The sequence below is a fragment of the Electrona antarctica genome (genome assembly GCF_951216825.1).
Source record: "Electrona antarctica genome assembly, contig: scaffold_322, whole genome shotgun sequence".
Taxonomy (NCBI): domain Eukaryota; kingdom Metazoa; phylum Chordata; class Actinopteri; order Myctophiformes; family Myctophidae; genus Electrona; species Electrona antarctica.
In genome coordinates, this window is record NW_027637422.1 from 120,286 (window position 1) to 139,995 (window position 19,710).

The following is a 19,710-nucleotide window of genomic DNA, read 5'->3' on the forward strand; positions in this document are numbered from 1 at the left end:
GTAGATTAGTTATATTTGCATTTGCCACGCGACACGCCGACACCGCCACACATTGAAGAATAAATAAGCTGCCTCAGACTCTTCCTAAACGCAGGCTGCGTAGGTTCCCCGATTCACAAAAGGCCCCCGCCCGCCCTGCGCAAAGTCGGCAAAGAGCGTGCTACGTTATTTGCGCACAGACGGTGCGAAAAGAACGGTGGGCACAGGGCGGGCGGGGCCGCGGTGGCCTTTTACGTTATTTGCGCAGTGAGTGTACGCTGCTCAGAAGGGTGAAATCTTCCATCAACAGCGTACCTAGTGATCAGAATCGGGGACAGGCCTGGCCTACACCCAAACTTTTATTTTTGCTTCGGTGTTGTTTTGGACGGACGGGAGAGTATATTTTTAGACAACAACACACGGATCTATCACTCATCAATCTTCAATCATGAAGGGGCTTTATCCTTCAGGACATTTTAAAAAGATAAATAAAATGCGTAAGGATGAACTGCAGCGCCGGTCCGGCAGCATCAGCAATGCAGTGTTCTGTTCTGTGACTTAATACTGCCTCCGTGCCTCGTTTTGATAAGGCTATGTGTTGTATTTAAGAAATTTAACATCAGTTTCTACATGCTGGGGACCCATACTCAACATTTATAACATCAGTTTCTACATGCTGGGGACCCATACTCAACATTTATAACATCAGTTTCTGCATGCTGGGGACCCATACTCAACATTTATAACATCAGTTTCTACATGCTGGGGACCCCTACTCAACATTTATAACATCAGTTTCTACATGCTGGGGACCCCTACTAAACATTTATAACATCAGTTTCTACATGCTGGGGACCCATACTAAACATTTATAACATCAGTTTCTACATGCTGGGGACCCATACTAAACATTTATAACATCAGTTTCTACATGCTGGGGACTAGAGCTGCCAACGAATATTCCATATTCAAACGAATTTTCGAATAAAAAAAATAAATGAATAACTGAATATATAAAATTAAGATTCGAATAAAAAAAAAAAAAATACTGTGCAAGTTTTCGTGAGACGGTGCCGTGGGTAAGCGTTGTGAGCTTGTAGATTAGTTATATTTGCATTTGCCACGCGACACGCCGACACCGCCACACATTGAAGAATAAATAAGCTGCCTCAGACTCTTCCTAAACGCAGGCTGCGTAGGTTCCCCGATTCACAAAAGGCCCCCGCCCGCCCTGCGCAAAGTCGGCAAAGAGCGTGCTACGTTATTTGCGCACAGACGGTGCGAAAAGAACGGTGGGCACAGGGCGGGCGGGGCCGCGGTGGCCTTTTACGTTATTTGCGCAGTGAGTGTACGCTGCTCAGAAGGGTGAAATCTTCCGTCAACAGCGTACCTAGTGATCAGAATCGGGGACAGGCCTGGCCTACACCCAAACTTTTATTTTTGCTTCGGTGTTGTTTTGGACGGACGGGAGAGTATATTTTTAGACAACAACACACGGATCTATCACTCATCAATCTTCAATCATGAAGGGGCTTTATCCTTCAGGACATTTTAAAAAGATAAATAAAATGCGTAAGGATGAACTGCAGCGCCGGTCCGGCAGCATCAGCAATGCAGTGTTCTGTTCTGTGACTTAATACTGCCTCCGTGCCTCGTTTTGATAAGGCTATGTGTTGTATTTAAGAAATTTAAGAAAAATGTCGGTGAAGTTTTACGGGAGAAGGGAGAATGCATGCGTTGTGTTCCAACTCGGTTTTCAGCAGCGCCAATGCACGGAGAGAGAGAGAGAGAGAGAGTTGCGCCAGCAATGCGATCTTAACTCTTTGAGAGTTTCAAGGATTTCTATATAGTTTGTAGACTTCTCTATGGCAGAATGGCGTTTTTGAATGATCTATTGAAAATTCTCTGTTGTGAATGTGTGACAACGAAAGACCTTCAGAGAAAGCTTGACTTGTCTGCTTCCAGGAAAAAAATGAACTGAGTTGATAAAATGTTTAGTTCTTGTGTTGGAAGCCATTTAAAAGAGCCTGCATTTACACTGTTTTCTGTTTCTAGGACAACCAAAAAAAGTTATGACCAGTTGAAGTTTTATTTTCTAAAGAACTTTTTTTCTGCTGGGCGTACACACCCATGCCATATCTCATTTTAAAGGGTGAGTTGTCTAGTTAAAAAAAGAAAAAGAAAAAAGTTTCTCACATGTACCACTGTAGATATTTTGCCATCTATAAATAGCATGGTCAGTCAGGACCAATCTGACCTATCCAGCTAAAAGTTCCCATAGCTCTGCATTGGAACGTGATAGAAACTCAAATTCTTTTTTGGGTAAATGTAGACATTCTACCGCACATTTTGATATATACCATGTCTACATAGTCTTACCAGTACCTTGTATATTCATGCATGAATCTCAAAAACCTGTTACGAAGAAACACAGTTTTGATAAAAAACACATCCAAGGACATTGTTTTGATATGATTTGGTGCCCATGATATGTATCAAAATATAGACTTGAATGTATACTGTATTATAACAAAAAATTGGGTTCTTACCATCTACCGTTACAGAGTAAATCACAGTTGAAACTCGCTTAGTCAAACCATAAACCTCAGAATAGTGAACAAAATAGCCATGACAGGTCTAACTCATTGTAAAAGCGTCTTTTATTTTTTATGACTACTAACATAATACAATTATAATAAATATTACAGAAAATAAATAGGCCTACATACAAAACAGTTGTCCCCAAACTACCCAGTGTCCCCAAACCACTGCATTCCAGTTGTTCTTGACGGTGTGTGTGTGTGTAGGCTAAATTTAAAAAAAACAACAACTGAAATGAATGAATGCATCCGGTTCAGTGTCGGAGAACTCCATCGCAGTCTTGACTCTTCGTCTTCATCATCATCATCATCATCATCATCCTCCTCCTCCTCCTCATCTGATGCCAGTTCTAAATATATAAAAATAAACATTTAGCTGTAGTCAGCCCGGCCAATAGCCAGTTGGGGGGGGGGGGGACGTAGGCTATCTGACATCATCGTCATCATCATCATCACACGGAGACACACTAAACAATGTACAATCATGATTGTATACAATATACAATGAATGCGATTATCATGCAAGCTCAGGCGTCAATGAAACGTCATACAGATCTTATATAATACGCTACTGTTAGCTTCACTCCCCGTCCCCCCTCCGATCCTTGTAGCAAGGTCATCATAACCACGCGTTGCTTCAGTAAACGATGCATGTTTGTTCTCCGTCTTTGTAGACAGTAATTAAAAGGAGCGAACATTACTCTAAAGATCAGATCGCCTATAAGGCACGCTACAATATAAAATAATTGTACTGCCATGCGTGCATGCCTGCTACGATACATTTGTACTGCACCGACCAACCGATCGACACCAAACCCCCCCCTCCAGCCATTAGCCAGCACCAATGCACCAACCCCCCCATTAGCCAGCACCAAAGGTGCTGGCTAATGGCTGGGGGGCATCGTGGTGAGTCATTCTGGCGTCATGATCTGACTAGTAGTAGTAATTATCCAAGCATCTATTTGTAGCGATCATCTTATGATTTCTGATCACTATAGAAGGGCATTTTCTACAATAAGATTACCTCAAAACATTCCGGGTTGATCGTCTTCTTCAATGGTTTCCCGGTATAGCTCATCGGACGACGATGGGGAGACAATGAAAAAAGGAGGGAGGGAGCAGCGAGTCTCGCTGTAAGCACTGGACCAGGGCTACTCCGCCTGGAGAAGGCGACTGGGACGCGTATGGATCAATACTACTACCACAAAACTCGCTCAAATAAATAGTACTGCTTTCAACTTTTTCTGCTAGAAAATCGCTCGGGCGAGACGGCAAAACAGGCAAAACAATGAAAACTATGAAGACTCCCTCTGCCCCCACTGTTTACAGGGGGTGGGACCAGCTTCCAATGGCAACACGTACACGTGTGTCACGTGACACGGGTTTTCTGGGTAATGTAGTTGGAATATAAGCTCAGGAATTTAAACAGCGCTTCGGAGCATATTAATATGTTTAGATTAATCAAAAAAGAGAAAGACGCCAATTGGCGTCATTGATCATTTACAGAATATAAGCAATGACGCCAATTGGCGTCTTTGCTCTTCTAAGGGTTAAATGTTATGTCTCAGGTTGTATTGGTCTAAATCTAATTATTAAAAAATCCGAATGGCCCCGAATCGAAATCGAAATCCGAATGGGTCGAATTGCTCGAATCCACGTGGGTTTTTAAAACGAATATCCGAATGTAATTTTTGGACAATTCCGGCAGCACTACTGGGGACCCATACTAAACATTTATAACATCAGTTTCTACATGCTGGGGACCCCTACTAAACATTTATAACATCAGTTTCTACATGCTGGGGACCCCTACTAAACATTTATAACATCAGTTTCTACATGCTGGGGACCCCTACTTAACATTTATAACATCAGTTTCTACATGCTGGGGACCCCTACTAAACATTTATAACATCAGTTTCTACATGCTGGGGACCCCTACTAAACATTTATAACATCAGTTTCTACATGCTGGGGACCCCTACTCAACATTTATAACATCAGTTTCTACATGCTGGGGACCCCTACTAAACATTTATAACATCAGTTTCTACATGCTGGGGACCCCTACTCAACATTTATAACATCAGTTTCTACATGCTGGGGACCCCTACACAACATTTATAACATCAGTTTCTATATGCTGGGGACCCCTACTCAACATTTATAACATCAGTTTCTACATGCTGGGGACCCCTACTAAACATTTATAACATCAGTTTCTACATGCTGTGGACCCCTACTCAACATTTATAACATCAGTTTCTACATGCTGGGGACCCCTACTAAACATTTATAACATCAGTTTCTACATGCTGGGGACCCCTACTAAACATTTATAACATCAGTTTCTACATGCTGGGGACCCCTACTAAACATTTATAACATCAGTTTCTACATGCTGGGGACCCCTACTAAACATTTATAACATCAGTTTCTACATGCTGGGGACCCCTACTCAACATTTATAACATCAGTTTCTACATGCTGGGGACCCCTACTAAACATTTATAACATCAGTTTCTACATGCTGGGGACCCCTACTCAACATTTATAACATCAGTTTCTACATGCTGGGGACCCCTACACAACATTTATAACATCAGTTTCTATATGCTGGGGACCCCTACTCAACATTTATAACATCAGTTTCTACATGCTGGGGACCCCTACTAAACATTTATAACATCAGTTTCTACATGCTGTGGACCCCTACTCAACATTTATAACATCAGTTTATACATGCTGGGGACCCATACTAAACATTTATAACATCAGTTTCTACATGCTGGGGACCCCTACTCAACATTTATAACATCAGTTTCTACATGCTGGGGACCCATACTCAACATTTATGACATCAGTTTCTACATGCTGGGGACCCCTACTCAACATTTATAACATCCGTTTCTACATGCTGGGGACCCCTACTCAACATTTATAACATCCGTTTCTACATGCTGGGGACCCATACTCAACATTTATAACATCAGTTTATACATGCTGGGGACCCCTACTCAACATTTATAACATCAGTTTCTACATGCTGGGGACCCATACTCAACATTTATGACATCAGTTTCTACATGCTGGGGACCCCTACTCAACATTTATAACATCAGTTTCTACATGCTGGGGACCCATACTCAACATTTATAACATCAGTTTCTACATGCTGGGGACCCCTACTAAACATTTATAACATCAGTTTCTACATGCTGGGGACCCCTACTAAACATTTATAACATCAGTTTCTACATGCTGTGGACCCCTACTAAACATTTATAACATCAGTTTCTACATGCTGGGGACCCCTACTAAACATTTATAACATCAGTTTCTACATGCTGGGGACCCCTACTAAACATTTATAACATCAGTTTCTACATGCTGGGGACCCCTACTAAACATTTATAACATCAGTTTCTACATGCTGGGGACCCCTACTAAACATTTACTCAACATTTATAACATCAGTTTCTACATGCTGGGGACCCCTACTCAACATTTATAACATCAGTTTCTACATGCTGGGGACCCCTACTCAACATTTATAACATCAGTTTCTACATGCTGGGGACCCCTACTAAACATTTATAACATCAGTTTCTACATGCTGGGGACCCCTACTAAACATTTATAACATCAGTTTCTACATGCTGGGGACCCCTACTCAACATTTATAACATCAGTTTCTACATGCTGGGGACCCCTACTCAACATTTATAACATCAGTTTCTACATGCTGGGGACCCCTACTCAACATTTATAACATCAGTTTCTACATGCTGGGGACCCCTACTAAACATTTATAACATCAGTTTCTACATGCTGGGGACCCCTACTAAACATTTATAACATCAGTTTCTACATGCTGGGGACCCCTACTCAACATTTATAACATCAGTTTCTACATGCTGGGGACCCCTACTCAACATTTATAACATCAGTTTCTACATGCTGGGGACCCATACTCAACATTTATAACATCAGTTTCTACATGCTGGGGACCCCTACTCAACATTTATAACATCAGTTTCTACATGCTGGGGACCCCTACTCAACATTTATAACATCAGTTTCTACATGCTGGGGACCCCTACTCAACATTTATAACATCAGTTTCTACATGCTGGGGACCCATACTCAACATTTATAACATCAGTTTCTACATGCTGGGGACCCATACTAAACATTTATAACATCAGTTTCTACATGCTGGGGACCCCTACTAAACATTTATAACATCAGTTTCTACATGCTGGGGACCCCTACTAAACATTTATAACATCAGTTTCTACATGCTGGGGACCCCTACACAACATTTATAACATCAGTTTCTACATGCTGGGGACCCCTACTCAACATTTATAACATCAGTTTCTACATGCTGGGGACCCATACTCAACATTTATAACATCAGTTTCTACATGCTGGGGACCCCTACTAAACATTTATAACATCAGTTTCTACATGCTGGGGACCCATACTCAACATTTATAACATCAGTTTCTACATGCTGGGGACCCCTACTAAACATTTATAACATCAGTTTCTACATGCTGGGGACCCATACTCAACATTTATAACATCAGTTTCTACATGCTGGGGACCCATACTCAACATTTATAACATCAGTTTCTACATGCTGGGGACCCATACTCAACATGTATAACATAAAACGTTGGTGTACTCAACATGTCCTGGTTAACTTTTTGGCTACTAGGCTAAAACCAAAGGTGTAGCGAACTGCCTCGGATCTGTAAAAAACACACACACAAAACCCAGTCCAGTCCAAATGGCTGGAGTGAAAAGACCCTGAAATGAAAAGACCCTGAAATGAGAGACATTTAAATGGAAAACCCAGGATAATGTCGCCTGTTCTTGTTCTTACAGACAGACAGACAGACAGAGAGACAGAGAGAGAGAGAGAGAGACAGACAGACAGACAGACAGACAGACAGACAGACAGACAGACAGACAGACAGACAGACAGACAGACAGACAGACAGTTATTCCCTGCCTTTAACCACAGCCTCAGACAACCAGCCGCACTCTGACCGTCTGAACTCTGAAGAAGAAGAACTTCTCATTTATGTTTAAGTGCCATAAAGCCTCTCATCTGTGACAGATATACTCTTAAAGTCTCTCTCTCTCTCGCCACCTCTCTCTCTCCGCTCATTTCCTGCTCTTCCACATCGACGTCCATTCTCTGTGTTTCCTTCTTGTATCTCTTTATTTTATTTCTTTTTTTTATTCCCCTGAGATGTGCTTTGTTTTATGCCCCCCCGCTAGCACGCTGCTGCAAACCAAATATGGGCCTTTTAACCCGTTTGGACCCGACGGCGACATTCAAAGAATGTCTTCCTGACAGTTTTCAGAAAACCCTCATGTTTCGGTATCAGTGGTTCTCAATATTTCATGTCAAGGACCCCCAGAAATACCTGTATTTGGCCACCGATCCCCATCTGAAAATATGTTCCAGGGACCCCCCCCCCCCCCCCCCATAGAAGCAAAGATTTGATTTAAAAACGTTCGCTCTGAAATAATATATATTCAAAGATTTGCGCCACATTTTCACGATTTAAAAATAAATACAAAAATATAGCAGATCTACAAGCTCGTAGCGCGGCACTCGCTTGTAGATCTGCTATTTTTTCAACAGCTAAAAGTATAACATAATGCTTTAAAACACCAAGAGGGGATTCCCTCCCGCCCAGACTGGGTTAACCCATTTCGGGCGGGAACCCCTTTAGGTGTTTTAAGCATTATGTTATACTTTAGCTATTGACAAATAGCAGATCTACAAGCGAGTGCCGCGCTACGAGCTTGTAGATCTGCTATTTTTGAAAAATCGTGAAAATGTGCCTCAAATCTTTGCTTCTGTGGAGCGGTCACTGGAACAACATATTTTCAGATGGGGGTCGGCGGCCAAATACATATAATTCTGGGGGTCCTTGACATTAAATAGTTTGAGAACCACTGATATCGAAACATGAGGTTTTTCAGAAAAAAATACATTTTAAAAATACATTTTTTAAATGTCGACGTCAGGCCAAAACGGGTTAAACCCTCCAGAAAGCCGTGTTAGTCGTCTCCATGGCTAACTACTGCAAAGCAATTTTATGCCGCATTACTCCGGACAAAGTAATGTGCATTTGATATACGGAGAACCACCTCGAAACGGACCGCAGCGGCCTGCTTCTCTATATCCCTTTCTGACCTGAGGAGGACGCAGCGTCGTCTTATAGCTTTATAACCTACTTTAACCCCTATCTTTAAACTTTTAGCTGTTGGGGAAAATAGCAGATCTACAAGCTCGTAAGATCGTCTGCTATTTCTTTGTGAAATCGTGAAAATGTTTGGCGCAAATCCTTTTGAATATAATATTCGTTCACAGCGAACGTTTCTAACTCATGTCTTTGCTTTATGGGAGTCGGCGGCAAAATACAGTTAATCTCTGGGGGTCCTTGATGTGGAATAGAACCACTGACATAATTACAAACCTGAGGTTTTTTCAAGAAAACTGTCAGGATTCTAGAAGTGGTTTTCTAGGATGTGCTCTGGGGTCCAGACGGGTCCAGACGGGTCCAGACGGGTCTAGACGGGTCTAGACGGGATATGCTTGAAGGTGAAACCACGTTTAGTTTAAGGCCCGTTTGTGGCCCTGAATGCTTCTATTAACCCCTTCTGGGCGGGAACCCCCCTTTCGGGGTGTTTTGAAGCATTATGTTACACTTTAGCTGTTGAAAAAATAGCAGATCTACAAGCTCGTAGCGTGGCACCGAGTGCCGCGCTACGAGCTTGTAGATCTGCTATTTTTTGAAAAACCTTGTGGCGCAAATCTTGAATATATATTCTTTCAGAGCGAACGTTTTTAACTCCAATCTTTGCGTCTTTGACCTCCATCTGTTCAGATGGGGGGGGGGGGGGGGGGGGTCCGCGGCCAAATGCAGATAATTCTGGGGGTCCTTGACATGAAATAGTTTGAGAACCACAGATATAGAAACATGAGGTTTTTCAGAAAACGGTCTGATTTTAGAAGATATGTTATCGAATCGGCAGGTCTAAAGAGGTTAAAGATTAGTTTTTTATGCGTTTTCTCTGCCATGTAGACCTGAACGAGGGCAATAACGCGCCAACAGCCCCCCCCCCCCCCCCACTAGCGCTGGCGTTGAGGTTATGGTGTCCCCCCCCCCCCCCCCCCTATGTTATGTGGTCGACTAAATACGTAAAGCAATACAAATAGGAACACTAGATTTGTCCTGTCGTGACCGTCTGAGATGCACCTGACGACGACATGGGTTTTTGAAACGGAGAACTGTTTGTCAAACTTATGAAATATAAGTATATTATTTTATAACTTTGACAAAAATATAGTCTAGATGATCGTATACCATGCAGTTCTAGTTGCCTAGTTTACTAGTCGACTAGTTGTTTAACTACCTATTAATATATATTTTTAATAAATATTTGTACATTTAAAAACTGTGTACATTGATGAATATAACTATAATCTACCTGATCTTGAGGCCTACGGAATCGGGAAAAAAATAAACTTTTTTTTTTACCAGCTGCTTGCAAAGCATGCAGCTGGTCTATGCCTTGCTCTGAAACTTGCAACACCGCAAATTGCGAGAGACCTAGTCGACATTTCGGGTTGCCTAGTCCCCGCATATTTCAGTTGCTTGCCTGGTTTGGCCAGGTTTGGTTTTTGGAGACTGGTTAGCTTATTTCTGTCACGACAGTTGCCACCACTGGCAACAACCCATAACATCCCATCGTCTGCACGGCATGGCTAGTCGAGCAGTTCTGATTGGCTGCCTCGTCTCCAGCCATTTTAGTCTTGTTGTCATACAAGTGAGTCGATGTGTTTCCTCCAACTGCGCCTTGGTCTGCCCCGGGGTCTCCTCCCAGTGGGACGTGATCCTTGGTCTGCCCCGGGGTCTCCTCCCAGTGGGACGTGGTCCTTGGTCTGCCCCGGGGTCTCCTCCCAGTGGGACGTGGTCCTTGGTCTGCCCCGGGGTCTCCTCCCAGTGGGACGTGATCCTTGGTCTGCCCCGGGGTCTCCTCCCAGTGGGACGTGATCCTTGGTCTGCCCCGGGGTCTCCTCCCAGTGGGACGTGATCCTTGGTCTGCCCCGGGGTCTCCTCCCAGTGGGACGTGATCCTTGGTCTGCCCCGGGGTCTCCTCCCAGTGGGACGTGCGTCGAGGACCTCCCTAGGGAGGCGCCCGAGAGGCATCCTAACCAGATGCCCGAACCACCTCAGCTGACTCCTTTCCAGGCGAAGGAGCAGCGGTTCTACTCCGAGTCTCTCTCGTGTGACTGAACTTCTCACCCTATCTCTAATGGAGATGCCAGCAACCCGTAGAAGAAAACTCATTTCGGCCGCTTGTATTCGCGACCTTATTCTTTCAGTCATGACCCACACTTCATGACCATATAACCATATAAATCAACAGCCTATGTCTCACAGTCAAAAAACTGTTGGCCTTCACATCAGGACAATAAGAGTATTCAATCGGGTCTCATTAAGTAACCTGGCCAACCTTGGCCTTGACCAAGCCCTTGGAATGACGTCATCAAAAAACATGAACAGAAAATAAATGGCTCTTTCAGCGTCGCAGCGTAACGCTTGTAGATCTGCTCAACAAGTGTAAAAATCAGCCATTACGACGGCATCAAGGCCCGCCAAAATACATTTTAGTCGACTAAAATCTTATATTTAGTCGACTAACACTAAAACATTTCCAGGTGACTAAAATATGACAAACTAAATGAAGTTTAATTCCAAAGACTATGACTAAAACTAAAATAGAGTTTCTCTGTACTAACGTTGGTTGTTCTTCTGTAGTGGACCGTGGAGTGAAGCGTCGTCAGGTGAAGCCGCTCACAGCGTCCCTGCTGGACGCTCTGGACTATGACAGCTCTGACGACTCTGACTTTGAGCTGGGAGACGCTGAAGGTAGCACGCTACGCACGCACGCACAGCATGCACGCACGCACGCACGCACGCACGCACGCACGCACGCACGCACAGCATGCTACGCACGCTACGCACGCTACGCACGCTACGCACGCACGCACGCACGCACGCACGCACGCACGCACGCACGCACGCACGCACGCACAGCATGCACGCACGCACGCACGCACGCACAGCATGCACGCACGCTACGCACACACGCACGCACGCACGCACGCACGCACGCACGCACGCACGCACAGCATGCACGCACGCACGCACGCACGCACAGCACGCACGCACGCACGCACGCACGCACGCACGCACGCACGCACGCACGGCATATGCACGCACGCAAACACGCACGCACGCACGCACGCACGCACGCACGCACGCACGCACGGACGCACGCACGCACGCACGCACGCACGCACGCACGCACGCACGCACGCACGCACGCACGCACGCACGCACAGCATGCACGCACAGCACGCACGCACGCACGCACGCACGCACGCACGCACGCACGCACGCACGCACGCACAGCATGCACGCACAGCACGCACGCACGCACGCACGTACACAAGGCACGCACACAAGGCACGCACACACGAATGCACAGACATTTACATTTACGGACATTTACATTTACGGACATTTACATTTACGTAAATGTAAATGTAAATCTACGCTTGTAGATCTGCTATTTTTCAACAGCTAAAGCATAACACATTGCTTAAAAACACCAAAAGGGGTTCCCGCCCAAAATGGGTTAAATAACCGTTGGGGGCGTTGGGGGTGTTAACTGGTGTGTTGTTGTTGTTGTTGTTCTCTCTCCTCTCCACCAGGGGGGTCCGATGGGACGGGCGTGGGCAGCGAGGATGAGGACGAGGAAGGCTCCAAGGAGGGCAGCGAGGCCCCCCCCCACGGCTCTGACAGCGAGTCTGGGGGGGAGGGGGAGGGGGAGGAGGCCAAGGAGCTGACGGTGGAGGACGCAGTGACCACTGAGGAAGAGGAAGAGGAGGATAAGAGGAAGGATCCTACCGCTGACCCCAAAGACCCCTCCTCCTCCTCCTCATCCTCTGCCCCAAAGGTATTTGCAACCATTTACACCATGGGTTCCCACAGTGGGGGTACTTGAGGGGGTTCCAGGGGGTACCTAGCTCAATTAGAGATATAAGGAACCAAATGGACCCTTATGGGTCTGTAACTCAGAGAACCATTTGTACACTCTCAGAGTTAAATTAACAGTGGTTTTACAATATAAATTGCGGTACCAGAGATAGAAATGCCATTAAATCGGGGGTCCGTAGCCTAATGCGCGTGAATTTCGGTGTCCATGAAATTAATATGTTTCGGAATCACTGCTAGAGCCGTAAAGATCCTCCCTTATCGGGGTCACTGGCATATGTCTTCAAATGGGGGGTCCTTGGCCTAATGCATGTTGATTTGGGGGTCCTTGGCCTAATACATGTTGATTTGGGGGTCCTTGGCCTAATACATGTTGATTTGGGGGTCCTTGGCCTAATGAATGTTGATTTGGGGGTCCTTGGCCTAATGAATGTTGATTTGGGGGTCCTTGGCCTAATAAATGTTGATTTGGGGGTCCTTGGCCTAATGAATGTTGATTTGGGGGTCCTTGGCCTAATGCATGTTGATTTGGGGGTCCTTGGCCTAATGAATGTTGATTTGGGGGTCCTTGGCCTAATGAATGTTGATTTGGGGGTCCTTGGCCTAATACATGTTGATTTGGGGGTCCTTGGCCTAATGAATGTTGATTTGGGTGGTCCTTGGCCTAATACATGTTGATTTGGGGGTCCTTGGCCTAATGCATGTTGATTTGGGGGTCCTTGGCCTAATGAATGTTGATTTGGGGGTCCTTGGCCTAATGAATGTTGATTTGGGGGTCCTTGGCCTAATGCATGTTGATTTGGGGGTCCTTGGCCTAATGAATGTTGATTTGGGGGTCCTTGGCCTAATGAATGTTGATTTGGGGGTCCTTGGCCTAATGAATGTTGATTTGGGGGTCCTTGGCCTAATACATGTTGATTTGGGGGTCCTTGGCCTAATACATGTTGATTTGGGGGTCCTTGGCCTAATACATGTTGATTTGGGGGTCCTTGGCCTAATGAATGTTGATTTGGGGGTCCTTGGCCTAATGAATGTTGATTTGGGGGTCCTTGGCCTAATACATGTTGATTTGGGGGTCCTTGGCCTAATGAATGTTGATTTGGGGGTCCTTGGCCTAATGCATGTTGATTTGGGGGTCCTTGGCCTAATGAATGTTGATTTGGGGGTCCTTGGCCTAATGAATGTTGATTTGGGGGTCCTTGGCCTAATGAATGTTGATTTGGGGGTCCTTGGCCTAATACATGTTGATTTGGGGGTCCTTGGCCTAATGAATGTTGATTTGGGGGTCCTTGGCCTAATACATGTTGATTTGGGGGTCCTTGGCCTAATACATGTTGATTTGGGGGTCCTTGGCCTAATACATGTTGATTTGGGGGTCCTTGGCCTAATGAATGTTGATTTGGGGGTCCTTGGCCTAATGAATGTTGATTTGGGGGTCCTTGGCCTAATACATGTTGATTTGGGGGTCCTTGGCCTAATGAATGTTGATTTGGGGGTCCTTGGCCTAATGCATGTTGATTTGGGGGTCCTTGGCCTAATGAATGTTGATTTGGGGGTCCTTGGCCTAATGAATGTTGATTTGGGGGTCCTTGGCCTAATGAATGTTGATTTGGGGGTCCTTGGCCTAATACATGTTGATTTGGGGGTCCTTGGCCTAATGAATGTTGATTTGGGGGTCCTTGGCCTAATGAATGTTGATTTGGGGGTCCTTGGCCTAATGAATGTTGATTTGGGGGTCCTTGGCCTAATGAATGTTGATTTGGGGGTCCTTGGCCTAATGCATGTTGATTTGGGGGTCCTTGGCCTAATAAATGTTGATTTGGGGGTCCTTGGCCTAATGAATGTTGATTTGGGGGTCCTTGGCCTAATGAATGTTGATTTGGGGGTCCTTGGCCTAATGAATGTTGATTTGGGGGTCCTTGGCCTAATACATGTTGATTTGGGGGTCCTTGGCCTAATACATGTTGATTTGGGGGTCCTTGGCCTAATGAATGTTGATTTGGGGGTCCTTGGCCTAATGAATGTTGATTTGGGGGTCCTTGGCCTAATGAATGTTGATTTGGGGGTCCTTGGCCTAATACATGTTGATTTGGGGGTCCTTGGCCTAATGAATGTTGATTTGGGGGTCCTTGGCCTAATGAATGTTGATTTGGGGGTCCTTGGCCTAATGCATGTTGATTTGGGGGTCCTTGGCCTAATGAATGTTGATTTGGGGGTCCTTGGCCTAATGAATGTTGATTTGGGGGTCCTTGGCCTAATACATGTTGATTTGGGGGTCCTTGGCCTAATGAATGTTGATTTGGGGGTCCTTGGCCTAATGAATGTTGATTTGGTGGTCCTTGGCCTAATGAATGTTGATTTGGGGGTCCTTGGCCTAATGAATGTTGATTTGGGGGTCCTTGGCCTAATGCATGTTGATTTGGGGGTCCTTGGCCTAATGAATGTTGATTTGGGGGTCCTTGGCCTAATGCATGTTGATTTGGGGGTCCTTGGCCTAATGAATGTTGATTTGGGGGTCCTTGGCCTAATGAATGTTGATTTGGGGGTCCTTGGCCTAATGAATGTTGATTTGGGGGTCCTTGGCCTAATACATGTTGATTTGGGGGTCCTTGGCCTAATGAATGTTGATTTGGGGGTCCTTGGCCTAATGAATGTTGATTTGGGGGTCCTTGGCCTAATGCATGTTGATTTGGGGGTCCTTGGCCTAATAAATGTTGATTTGGGGGTCCTTGGCCTAATGAATGTTGATTTGGGGGTCCTTGGCCTAATGAATGTTAATTTGGGGGTCCTTGGCCTAATGAATGTTGATTTGGGGGTCCTTGGCCTAATGAATGTTGATTTGGGGGTCCTTGGCCTAATACATGTTGATTTGGGGGTCCTTGGCCTAATGAATGTTGATTTGGGGGTCCTTGGCCTAATGAATGTTGATTTGGGGGTCCTTGGCCTAATGCATGTTGATTTGGGGGTCCTTGGCCTAATGAATGTTGATTTGGGGGTCCTTGGCCTAATGAATGTTGATTTGGGGGTCCTTGGCCTAATGAATGTTGATTTGGGGGTCCTTGGCCTAATGAATGTTGATTTGGGGGTCCTTGGCCTAATGAATGTTGATTTGGGGGTCCTTGGCCTAATGCATGTTGATTTGGGGGTCCTTGGCCTAATGAATGTTGATTTGGGGGTCCTTGGCCTAATGCATGTTGATTTGGGGGTCCTTGGCCTAATGAATGTTGATTTGGGGGTCCTTGGCCTAATGAATGTTGATTTGGGGGTCCTTGGCCTAATACATGTTGATTTGGGGGTCCTTGGCCTAATGAATGTTGATTTGGGGGTCCTTGGCCTAATGAATGTTGATTTGGGGGTCCTTGGCCTAATGCATGTTGATTTGGGGGTCCTTGGCCTAATGCATGTTGATTTGGGGGTCCTTGGCCTAATGAATGTTGATTTGGGGGTCCTTGGCCTAATGAATGTTGATTTGGGGGTCCTTGGCCTAATGAATGTTGATTTGGGGGTCCTTGGCCTAATGAATGTTGATTTGGGGGTCCTTGGCCTAATGCATGTTGATTTGGGGGTCCTTGGCCTAATGAATGTTGATTTGGGGGTCCTTGGCCTAATGAATGTTGATTTGGGGGTCCTTGGCCTAATGAATGTTGATTTGGGGGTCCTTGGCCTAATGAATGTTGATTTGGGGGTCCTTGGCCTAATGAATGTTGATTTGGGGGTCCTTGGCCTAATGCATGTTGATTTGGGGGTCCTTGGCCTAATGAATGTTGATTTGGGGGTCCTTGGCCTAATGCATGTTGATTTGGGGGTCCTTGGCCTAATGAATGTTGATTTGGGGGTCCTTGGCCTAATGAATGTTGATTTGGGGGTCCTTGGCCTAATACATGTTGATTTGGGGGTCCTTGGCCTAATGAATGTTGATTTGGGGGTCCTTGGCCTAATGAATGTTGATTTGGGGGTCCTTGGCCTAATACATGTTGATTTGGGGGTCCTTGGCCTAATGAATGTTGATTTGGGGGTCCTTGGCCTAATACATGTTGATTTGGGGGTCCTTGGCCTAATGAATGTTGATTTGGGGGTCCTTGGCCTAATGAATGTTGATTTGGGGGTCCTTGGCCTAATGCATGTTGATTTGGGGGTCCTTGGCCTAATGAATGTTGATTTGGGGGTCCTTGGCCTAATGCATGTTGATTTGGGGGTCCTTGGCCTAATGAATGTTGATTTGGGGGTCCTTGGCCTAATGAATGTTGATTTGGGGGTCCTTGGCCTAATACATGTTGATTTGGGGGTCCTTGGCCTAATGAATGTTGATTTGGGGGTCCTTGGCCTAATGAATGTTGATTTGGGGGTCCTTGGCCTAATGAATGTTGATTTGGGGGTCCTTGGCCTAATGAATGTTGATTTGGGGGTCCTTGGCCTAATGAATGTTGATTTGGGGGTCCTTGGCCTAATGCATGTTGATTTGGGGGTCCTTGGCCTAATGCATGTTGATTTGGGGGTCCTTGGCCTAATACATGTTGATTTGAGGGTCCTTGGCCTAATGAATGTTGATTTGGGGGTCCTTGGCCTAATACATGTTGATTTGGGGGTCCTTGGCCTAATGAATGTTGATTTGGGGGTCCTTGGCCTAATGCATGTTGATTTGGGGGTCCTTGGCCTAATGAATGTTGATTTGGGGGTCCTTGGCCTAATGCATGTTGATTTGGGGGTCCTTGGCCTAATGAATGTTGATTTGGGGGTCCTTGGCCTAATGAATGTTGATTTGGGGGTCCTTGGCCTAATGAATGTTGATTTGGGGGTCCTTGGCCTAATGAATGTTGATTTGGGGGTCCTTGGCCTAATGAATGTTGATTTGGGGGTCCTTGGCCTAATGCATGTTGATTTGGGGGTCCTTGGCCTAATGAATGTTGATTTGGGGGTCCTTGGCCTAATGCATGTTGATTTGGGGGTCCTTGGCCTAATGAATGTTGATTTGGGGGTCCTTGGCCTAATGAATGTTGATTTGGGGGTCCTTGGCCTAATACATGTTGATTTGGGGGTCCTTGGCCTAATGAATGTTGATTTGGGGGTCCTTGGCCTAATGAATGTTGATTTGGGGGTCCTTGGCCTAATGAATGTTGATTTGGGGGTCCTTGGCCTAATGAATGTTGATTTGGGGGTCCTTGGCCTAATGAATGTTGATTTGGGGGTCCTTGGCCTAATACATGTTGATTTGGGGGTCCTTGGCCTAATGAATGTTGATTTGGGGGTCATTGGCCTAATACATGTTAATTTGAGGGTCCTTGGCCTAATGAATGTTGATTTGGGGGTCCTTGGCCTAATGAATGTTGATTTGGGGGTCCTTGGCCTAATGCATGTTGATTTGGGGGTCCTTGGCCTAATGAATGTTGATTTGGGGGTCCTTGGCCTAATGCATGTTGATTTGGGGGTCCTTGGCCTAATACATGTTGATTTGGGGGTCCTTGGCCTAATGAATGTTGATTTGGGGGTCCTTGGCCTAATGCATGTTGATTTGGGGGTCCTTGGCCTAATGAATGTTGATTTGGGGGTCCTTGGCCTAATGAATGTTGATTTGGGGGTCCTTGGCCTAATACATGTTGATTTGGGGGTCCTTGGCCTAATGAATGTTGATTTGGGGGTCCTTGGCATAATGAATGTTGATTTGGGGGTCCTTGGCCTAATGAATGTTGATTTGGGGGTCCTTGGCCTAATGAATGTTGATTTGGGGGTCCTTGGCCTAATGAATGTTGATTTGGGGGTCCTTGGCCTAATGCATGTTGATTTGGGGGTCCTTGGCCTAATGCATGTTGATTTGGGGGTCCTTGGCCTAATGAATGTTGATTTGGGGGTCCTTGGCCTAATGAATGTTGATTTGGGGGTCCTTGGCCTAATACATGTTGATTTGGGGGTCCTTGGCCTAATACATGTTGATTTGAGGGTCCTTGGCCTAATGAATGTTGATTTGGGGGTCCTTGGCCTAATACATGTTGATTTGGGGGTCCTTGGCCTAATGAATGTTGATTTGGGGGTCCTTGGCCTAATACATGTTGATTTGGGGGTCCTTGGCCTAATGAATGTTGATTTGGGGGTCCTTGGCCTAATGCATGTTGATTTGGGGGTCCTTGGCCTAATGAATGTTGATTTGGGGGTCCTTGGCCTAATGCATGTTGATTTGGGGGTCCTTGGCCTAATACATGTTGATTTGGGGGTCCTTGGCCTAATGCATGTTGATTTGGGGGTCCTTGGCCTAATACATGTTGATTTGGGGGTCCTTGGCCTAATGAATGTTGATTTGGGGGTCCGTGGCCTAATGAATGTTGATTTGGGGGTCCTTGGCCTAATGAATGTTGATTTGGGGGTCCTTGGCCTAATGAATGTTGATTTGGGGGTCCTTGGCCTAATGAATGTTGATTTGGGGGTCCTTGGCCTAATGAATGTTGATTTGGGGGTCCTTGGCCTAATGAATGTTGATTTGGGGGTCCTTGGCCTAATGCATGTTGATTTGGGGGTCCTTGGCCTAATACATGTTGATTTGGGGGTCCTTGGCCTAATGCATGTTGATTTGGGGGTCCTTGGCCTAATACATGTTGATTTGGGGGTCCTTGGCCTAATGAATGTTGATTTGGGGGTCCGTGGCCTAATGAATGTTGATTTGGGGGTCCTTGGCCTAATGAATGTTGATTTGGGGGTCCTTGGCCTAATGAATGTTGATTTGGGGGTCCTTGGCCTAATGAATGTTGATTTGGGGGTCCTTGGCCTAATGAATGTTGATTTGGGGGTCCTTGGCCTAATACATGTTGATTTGGGGGTCCTTGGCCTAATGAATGTTGATTTGGGGGTCCTTGGCCTAATGAATGTTGATTTGGGGGTCCTTGGCCTAATGAATGTTGATTTGGGGGTCCTTGGCCTAATGAATGTTGATTTGGGGGTCCTTGGCCTAATGCATGTTGATTTGGGGGTCCTTGGCCTAATGAATGTTGATTTGGGGGTCCTTGGCCTAATGCATGTTGATTTGGGGGTCCTTGGCCTAATGAATG

At 45.7% G+C, this 19,710-nt stretch overlaps 1 protein-coding gene across 1 annotated transcript in view; it reads left to right on the forward strand.

Annotated features, from left to right (window-relative positions):
* The window catches only part of LOC306918941 (PHD finger protein 14-like), a gene marked incomplete at its 3' end in the record, with an annotated part of 52,507 nt that overhangs the window by 16,697 nt on the left and 16,100 nt on the right, over nt 1–19,710 (forward strand). Inside the window, exons 2-3 of the mRNA XM_079531777.1 lie at nt 11,435–11,545; nt 12,394–12,638. Coding sequence (XP_079387903.1) covers nt 11,435–11,545; nt 12,394–12,638 — 356 coding nt within the window. The remainder of the gene's footprint in view (nt 1–11,434; nt 11,546–12,393; nt 12,639–19,710) is intronic.